We start from the raw sequence: 8,890 nt of genomic DNA, 5'->3' as shown, positions 1-8,890 counted from the left end.
TTAAGCGTCCGCCTTCAGTTCAGGTCATGATCCCAGGGTCCTGGGATCGAGCCCCGCATCGGGCTCCCTGCTCAGCGGGAAGTCTGCTTCTCCCTCTCCCACGCCCCCTGCTTGTGCTCCCTCTCTCGCTGTGTCTCTCTCTGTCAAATAAATAAATAAGAATCTTAAAAAACAAACAAAACTCAGAGTTGTAGCAGCAAAAGATTTTAATAGCAATGGAAGTTTGTAAACTGGATTTCAAATTTTTTTCTTGAACACAAAGTGCAAGATGCAGGGTTCTCCTCATTTTCATGAATGCTTCTCCTGTCACTAATCCTTCATTTTGTTTGGCAAAGGCAGTTTTTGAATTAAGTCTGTTCTGGTATACAGAAACATAACAAAATGAGACAGGTATTACAAAGAACGCACCTGCATGAATCATGATACTCAACTGGTAAGTCTGACGGGGTGAATTGCAGATTCAGGCAACGAAGGCCCTGAATAAGACAAAGCTCCGTTTTCAGAGTCCCTGGTTGAATGTTTAATTAGATCAGGAATTGTCCATCCACACATCTGGTTGTTCATCAAAGAGAAACCTACTGTTTGAGTGCTCAATTCTAGTGTGAAGTGTTTTTACCATGGGAGCGAAAGCTCGAGCTTAAAAGATAACAGTCATCAGAACTATCCAGAACAAGAAAAGAACCATCTGGCACATTTACTAGATTCCCTTCTGCCTCCCAGCATGTGACTGGTTCCCAGTACCATCTTTATTTCACAAGTTTTTTTTTTTTTTCCAGCAACTCTGTAAGGCTTGTCACAACCATAAGACCACTACTTTTCATTGAGTCATAAGCTCTTGCAATCCCAGGAGCGGAGTCAGGATCAAAATTCAAATGGTAGCACATAATTTTATTTTATTAAATATTTTTTTATTTATTTGAGAGAGAGAGAGTGTGTGCACGGGTGGGGGGAGTGGCAGAGGGAGAGGGAGAAGCAGACTTCCCGCTGAGCAGGAAGCCTGACGCAGGGCTTGAACCCAGGACCCTGAGATCATGACCTGAGCTGAAGGCAGATGCTTAACCGATTGAGCCACCCAGGCGCTCTGATAGCACATAATTTTAGACACAAGAACATCTGTGCCGGTGAGTCCGCTGAAGTTCCTTTGGATTTGATTATTCTGCATTGGAGGTAGCAATGGTGAGCGTGGGGGGACATCATCATGTCTTGCTCTTGGGCTCTGCAATGTGATGCCTATGGTGTCAACAAGCCATTCACAGACTGATCCACAAAGATTTCTGGGGCAATGACTGTAGGGCTCTGGTCTACCTGACTTCCATTTTCAGAGAAAGAGTCCCCCCCCTCCCCCCGCACTTGAGAAGGAACTGCAGAGGGGCGCCTGGGTGGCTCAGATGGTTAAGCGTCTGCCTTCGGCTCGGGTCATGATCTCCAGGTCCTGGGATCCAACCCCATGTTGGCTCCCTGCTCAGCGGGGAGTCTGCTTCTCCCTCTCCCTTTGCCTCTCCCCCTGCTTGTACTCTCTCTGTCTCTCTCTGTCTCTCTCAAATAAATAAATAAAATCCTAAAAAAAAAAAAAAGAGAGAAGGAACTGCAGAAACTTCCATGGGAGAAGAACTAACCAGACAATAGCTAGATGATCCTTCCACCTTTGGAAGGATCCAGAATACCAAATACAGTATTGAGGTGTGTGTCCACTAACTACAGACACGTTTTCATTGAGGTGACATTGCAGGTCTCCATTTGGGGATTCTGAACTCCTTTATGAATTATTTTGTTCTTGGCAGACGGTGCCAGGCTGAAGACTGTGAAAATCTTTTCAAACACCATTCCGTGCTGGACTTGGATTGGAAGAAGGAACCAAAGCTGTGACTCTCGCCTCCTCCATTTTGATACCCCTCTCCTCAGAGTTCGTGGGTCAAGAGGCCACAAGGTAGGACTATAGTGATGATTGCTAAGGGCAGTGGACCTCATTGGTCTTTGAGCTCTCACATCTTTAAAGACTATGGGTGCTGAAGAGAGGAAAAGGTATCCTCATCTGGCAGAGCTCCCAGAGGGTGTGCTCCCCTTGTCTTTCTGCTTTTGTTCTGCAGAAAGGAGCCCTTTTCATGTATCCATTAAGCTTTGACTCTTTGATCTCTCCCCCCCCCCCTCCTTTTTCATCTCCACTGGTGATAGCACAGACGGTCATATCTCCACCTTAGCAGCTACCAAATAAGGAATCGTGGTTTCCAAACACTGGCTAGGGATGGTTATTGTCCTACCATGAAGTCAGTGTCTCGTTTACTTTGATTCAGGTTCAAAGATTTCTGGAAGGTTTTAAGACTACTTTTCTTCGTGATGACTAGTCCTCTAATCCCCGGGGGCTCAATCTCTTTCTGGAATGTTATTCCCGAACATCTGGAGACGCCTGCGGTGCTACATCCCTCCATGCGTGTTTCTCCGGCTTCCTTTAACCCTTGGAGCCATTTTCCAGCGGCGGCGGGTGGCGAGCGGCGGGCGGCGACAGCGGCCAGATCGTGACTCCCGCTCCGTCGCCCAAAGCCCGCGCCAGGGCTGCGAAATGCGTGCCGTTGTAAGCCGCGAAATTTGTGGCACTTTGCGGCACGGTAACCAAAACCTAATACGCCATTAGCGATGTTAGCACGCAGGCAAAGTTTGGGGCTGGGGGTGGAAGACGGGGCTGGTTTATTTCAGATGATTCTGAATTTAGAATCGCTGCACATGAAAGGGAGGGGGGAAAAATAACCAGAAATCAGGGTGAAAGAGAATACACAAAAGCCCCCTCTTCCATGCCCAGGTCGGGCCTCCAGCCTGAAGTGACTATTCCCTCCCCAGATATTTATAGACCTTAATGTATTTTATCACCTAAATAATACCCTTCTGTTTTATGCTCCAGGGGCTTTTTGTGTCTACCTAACTGGGCTTCAAGTTCCTTGGGGGCAAAGATCTCGTCTTGTTGATTTCTGTGCCCCCCACCGTGCCTTGCACAAAGGGATGTGCTAGTAAATGTTACCTGACTGGCCAAAGAAGGTGTGTTTGTCCAATGAGTAAGTCCTTCAGACTAAACCTTCCGGGTGCTATGCCCGGAAGGTACCTGGAGGGGGTCTTGAGCCTTCAGCTGGGGTTTTTTCCTGATTGAACCACTGTGAGCCTCACCATCCAGCTTCTCACAGCAGTAAAATGTATCATAATATCCCCTGACTCTTCTCTCTCCCCATAAGGAAACTTAGACCACAAGTAGGGATATGCCCAATAGCCGGCCTGACAGGGAACATGACCTGACATTGAACAACAAAAAGAGTTTTACTTAATTAGCTAGCACCGGCTAATGAGTGAGGCCTAAACATCTGCCAGTGGAATCTGAGAAGTCTGTTCTAAAAGCTGAAAAGCTGAGTTTATTTGCCACAGATGGGGCACCTGTAATGAGAAGGGGGAGAAAAGGTCTTCCCAGTTAAATCAATCTGAGAGAAGAGGTTGGTACCCAATTTCCAGAGAGAGTCTGTGGAGTGAACTTTGTCTTTTTCATTGCCTGTGACTATTAATCATCAGATGTGATGGGAGAAATTATCAACAGGAATTTTCTCTGTGCTCATATCCGTAATTAACAGTTTGTGAACTGTGCTGAAGAAATTGAAGCAGAACTCGAGGGCTTAGGGGTTTTTTTTTTTAATGTAGTCCAATGAAAAGGTAGTAAAAACGTTTTGAAGAAATTCACTGACCTGTGTTCTTAGATCAAGGATGAGTTTTTGAAATAAAAAGGCTCTGAGAGATCCAACTTGTTGCCTCCATGGGCTTATAAAAATTTCTTGCTGACGTGGCAAGTTACCTTAAATCCTTCCTACAAGGAGATATAAATTAATACTTATGTTACAAAATATCTGAACAATGGACTTCAAACTACAGGACGATCATAAGAGTTGATTTGTTCAGGGAAGTGGAGGCAAATCAGACTCAATCTGGATGTGTGGTTTTAGGTAGATGGCAAGTGAATTCATCTGTCATTGTTGAACTGCCTTGAGCTAAATGGAATCGTCGATCGTTAGGATCTGCAAAGCTATCTGAGGGAAGCGAAGTTACAACTCAGAAGAGAGTCAAGGATTTTGACGAATATGAATCATCTTTAACATTTTTATGGTTGCCTTTGGAATGCAAACTCTCAGCATGAAGCATTTGGCCCTAAGACCGTGGGCAGAACTATGCTGAACACCAAAACGATTTTGAAATTTCGGACTATATGGCTACGATCTGAGATGTTCGGGTTCATTTGGCCCGGTGAAAGTATCAGGGTTTTTCATCAAAAGTGCTTAAATCAGTGGGTGGAATCAGAATTGAGACTCGTTCAAATTATAACCCTCTCCGCCATCGTTTTGAACAACAGCTCGGTCTTTGAAATATAAACATTTACATTCACTTGCTCAGACTGATCCATCGACCTTGTAACTATCAATTTTTTTACACGAATAAAGTTGATGGAATTTTTTAGACGCCTCTGGCATCGGTACTAAAAATCTCCATTACCGGCTAGGTAATAGACCGTACAACTCCGACAAAAATGTGCCCGTCGTATAGACGGGTTTCTTTTTAACCCTCCGCTTCGCTATTGAAAAACTTGGCCGCTCCTGCCCCAGCCAGTGCCCTAAGCGCGAGTAGGGTTGACAGGGTTGCTCGCATGCGCTTTCGACACAATCGTGTTTGTCGCAATGAGCCCTGGGCGGAAGGTTACAGAGGAGCTGGCGGCTTTGATTACAGTCACTTTGTCGGTAGCGCTGGTTACCGCGCTACTTCCGCGCTGGTACTTGATTGTAACAGAAAGTAGTTCCGGCCCGTGTTGTTTCGGCCGAGGAGCCGTCGCCGCCATTTCAAGACCGTGAGAGGTAGATGGCCAACCAGAGTTCCTAAGGTTCGAAGCCTGTAACTGCTGCCGCCGCTTAAGCCTGCCAAAACACTGGTACGGCTGCCGCCCTCTTACTACTACTACCTCTAGAAACATTCTTGCCAGTAGTGGCGGCAGCGGGTCAATTACTCTCCTCTCGTTCTCCCTCAAGAAGCTCCAGATGGCGTCTTCCGTGGGCAACGTGGCCGACAGCACAGGTACCGGTGTCCGTTCTACCTTGGCAGACGCCCCGTCGGGGTCTCGCGCCGTCCTCTACCTCTCATCACCCCCTTCCTTCCCCCCCTAGCCATCCCCATTACATCAGTGGCATTGCTGAGCTTTTCGTCGTCTACCGGCATCTGTTCGGGTTTTCCGCTGTCGTCCGCTCCTCGAACATTTCCTCTTTTCTTGCTTGCTTTCTGCTTCCATTTTTGCCTTTTTAATCCCATCAATTTTCTAGCTTCCGACTCTCTCAGGACGCCTCTACCACACGTGCGCGCTTAGAATGTCTCGGAATGGACTGCATTGGAATCCCTGCCCTTTCACTCGCCTTCGCAGTCGTTTTCTCCCCTAATTCAGCCCACCGCCCCCTCCTCTCCCCCCTCCCGACCCCCCTCCAGCCCTTTCCCCTTAGCCAGATTTGGTTCTTCTCTGTCAGTCTAGGGCGGGGGTGCCATTCCGATGTAATCATGTCCTCACTTTACATCACCCGAGGACGAGCAAAAAAGCTCCTTGGTGTGCTGTAAGTAATCTCGAGAAGAGGGGCTACTGAGCAGCACCCCGCTGGGCAGCGCCTTTCTGGTGTTGTTTCGGTCGAGCGGCCCCGGTTTAGACTGGAAATTTCCAGGGGTTCCTTTTGCCATCGCCCAATTCCACCCGCTGCCCCCAGCCTGGATTTCCCATTCCGTCTTCCCTCCCCTCCCGCGGGGGAACCACACCCTTTCCTTCGCGAGGTTGCCAGCCCTGCGGTCCACTTCCTATCCTTGGGGAGAAACCACCCTGGTGCCGGTGCTTTGGCGTTGACCACCCTGCCCGCCGAGTTCCTGCTTTGTGTTACTTTCTCCCTGTATTCCTCCGCCGCTGCCTCTGGGTCTTCCATCCCCATTCTTTAGCTTAGTGTCTCTTTATTCATAGGGTGTGTATCTTTTTAAGTTTTCATCCTTGCTTGAAGAGTTTGTAAAGCAACTGGAGTGTAGCTGCACAAGTGCAAGGCGGTTGCCCTTTTAGACAATTCAGTCGAGAGCATTCGGTACTAAAAATACGAGAACCAAATTATAGGAGTGTCCTTCAGCTGCCTTTCCATATTGAGGCTATTTGGGGCGGAAGGGGGGGGGGGGAACTGGGCTGCGGTTCTAAGGTTTCCCACGAGGTTATTTTGTTGTTGTTTCTCAGTTGAGATGTATCAAGGCTTTTATTATTTTCGGACATTGTGCAGGAAGTAATAGGCGAATCTTCCGTTGCATCTTAATCCGTGAGATTGTGGGTAGTGGGATTTAATAATTAGTGTTCCCCTTCCTTCCACAGATTCTTAAAGATGTAAGATTCTGTACTAGCTTGCCCTTCTCTGTGTGTTATTTTGTTTGAGGAAGTTGTCATTTCAAGTGTTAATATTAGCAGCTAAGGGGCTTTGAAAAGTTGATAGTGTCTTAAAATGAGGAGCTAGGAAGTTACAGAGATTTGTCTGAAATGTAATTAATTCACCAGTTTCTACTTGAGATACCACCTCACCCAGATTTGGATGCAAGTCTCTGCGCTTCTGTAGTGGTCAGCTTTACGTTCTCTCAGGAAATTTACTTTGCTTTCCTGAGTATACAGATCACTTCCCAGCTCTAAGGGTTGAGGAGCAGGGCTCAAATTGGAGCTTGTCACTGTGACCTTGGTAGAATTTAAGTAATTTGTACATGGTTTCGCATTCCAACCTCCTAGCAAGTGCTATGATCAAATTCCTAGTAATGTATCATTGTTTAAGTAAGTGTTTACAATTGAGACTTAGGCAGTCTGTGGTTGTTTTTCTCCCCCTCTCTGGGTTTTAGCGATACCGTATATCTTTATGTATCTGAATTAAGTCACACGGAGCGAAGTGCTTTCATTTGTTACTCATTCTGCCCCACTTTATCGAATGGTCTTATATTTGAGCATTTCCCCAGTCCTCCTCAAAATCATTGCAGTTGTAGGTAACTGCGTAGTTTATATAGGGTTGTTTGCAATGTCTTAATCCTTTAGTCAGTGTCAGAGCTCTTGGAAAATGCTAGTCTTGAACCAGCGTGGGTGGGATTTAGCTAATTTGGTCTCCATTGTGAATTTGGGATAATAGAGGAGCAATATAATTTTGGGTCTTTACTTAAAACGTTTGATGACCCCTTTAAATATTTTGGCTCCTGAGAGACTAATTCATCTTGTTTATCAGCTGTTTTAAAAATAGCACCTTGACTTTTAGGGTTTTCCCCTTCCTATGCTGGTTTCTAGTGTATCCCTTAATAAAAAACTAAGTTGAGAAATCTACAAATGCAGCATTGTAATTTCAAGAGTTAAAAACACATCTGGTACTCCCACTCAGATGAAGTGAGAGATTGTTACCAATATCCACCCCCCCCAGTCCAACCTGAAACATGGGACAGAGTATTACGTTTCCAGTAGGTCATTCTGACATTACATCTTTGTGACCTTGCAACTCACGTTGTATATTTTGTTTCTGTATGTTAACTAAGGTATAGGGAATAATGTTTGGTGACTCTTTGGATGCTACCTCTGATTTATGATTTAAAAGTACAAAGTATTTTTGTTCACAAAATGTAATCTGGTTTGGAAGTAAATGTTCTATCTGGTCTTGGAAAGAAAAGTTAATGGTGAATTCTAAAAATGCCAAATCTGCACCTGATGCTAACTTGGAGGTATAAATAACGCGCAGAACACTCACTCTAGTGCTTTACATAGTTTCAAGCGTTTTCATCTTTGAGTTTAATATACCATATTTTTACATTTTTTGGTTTGCATTTCTAACTTTTTGTTTTCCCCCCTCCTTCCCTCAAATGTTTTGATGATTCTCCAGAACCAACGAAACGTATGCTTTCCTTCCAAGGGTTAGCTGAGTTGGCACATCGAGAATATCAGGCAGGAGATTTTGAGGCAGCTGAGAGACACTGCATGCAGCTCTGGAGACAAGAGCCAGACAATACTGGTGTGCTTTTATTACTTTCATCTATACACTTCCAGTGTCGAAGGCTGGACAGGTAGGAGATGTGGGGGTACCTGCTGGTGATTGCTGCCTCTGGGTGCTGAGCTTAAAAAAATGATACTTAAATATTTGAATTTGAAATTTTTCCAGTACTGGGTTTCAACTAAGCCACCAACGCACATCTGCTCTTTTGCCCACTTGGGACATGCCCGGCTGCCAGTTTTTCTCCTTTCTTTTGTGGTGGTGTTTGTATTATCAGTATGACTAGGGACCTTTTCTAGATTTTTCCACCTACATCTGCCTTCTTAACTCTGTTCAGGTATACTAAGAATAATTTATTCCATCTGAGCATCCTGTCTCACCTTTGTAAGATGTGTCAGTTTGAGGAATGGAAATGCTCAGAAATGATGGTGTATATTGCTGTGGTAGGAGGGTGCATATGTGGTTCAAGTTGCAAATGCACAAATCCTTATGATATGCTACTGTCAGCTAATCAGTTGAATTAATCAAAAGGGAAGAATCTGTGTTCTTATCCTCTTAATAAATTGCCATTTTGGCTTACTTAGACATTTAAAGATGAGTGTCATTACCTTTTATCAACAAATGGAAAGTGAGGGTCATGCACATAGCGTTTTCATTCTTGATCTTAGTGTTCATGTCTTACAATGTGGCAGTTTGGTAAGAAGACTTTAGCAAGAATGCTAATCTCATAAGAAAAAAGCATTCCAATTTGAAATCTGGGATACCTCTACTTTTGGAAAAGTTTGATTTCCAAAATTTTTCCTACCGTACGGTAGTTAAAAGATAATGTCTTGTTCTATAGTTAGCAGTAATAGCGCAGGAAC

At 45.0% G+C, this 8,890-nt stretch overlaps 1 protein-coding gene and 1 pseudogene across 3 annotated transcripts in view; one reads left to right on the top strand and one right to left on the bottom strand.

The window, feature by feature from the left end:
• Positions 1–288: 288 nt before the first annotated feature.
• On the bottom strand, positions 289–4,987 carry LOC116625350 (annotated as a pseudogene).
• The window catches only part of OGT (O-linked N-acetylglucosamine (GlcNAc) transferase), a 32,017-nt gene continuing 27,943 nt past the window's right edge, over positions 4,817–8,890 (top strand). The window contains exons 1-3 of one of the 3 annotated variants that reach the window (XM_032393803.1): positions 4,817–4,945; positions 5,043–5,088; positions 7,950–8,100. In XM_032393803.1, coding sequence (XP_032249694.1) covers positions 5,052–5,088; positions 7,950–8,100 — 188 coding nt within the window. In that variant the 5' untranslated portion in view covers positions 4,817–4,945; positions 5,043–5,051. Of the gene's footprint in view, positions 5,089–7,919; positions 8,101–8,890 lie in introns of all 3 variants that reach the window. The other 2 variants (XM_032393802.1, XM_032393801.1) reach the window with 2 other exon arrangements.

Source organism: Phoca vitulina, unplaced genomic scaffold (genome assembly GCF_004348235.1).
Source record: "Phoca vitulina isolate PV1807 unplaced genomic scaffold, GSC_HSeal_1.0 scaffold77, whole genome shotgun sequence".
In the NCBI taxonomy this organism is placed as follows: domain Eukaryota; kingdom Metazoa; phylum Chordata; class Mammalia; order Carnivora; family Phocidae; genus Phoca; species Phoca vitulina.
The sequence above is the reverse complement of the archived record's forward strand: the minus strand, read 5'-3'. Positions and strand labels throughout refer to the sequence as shown.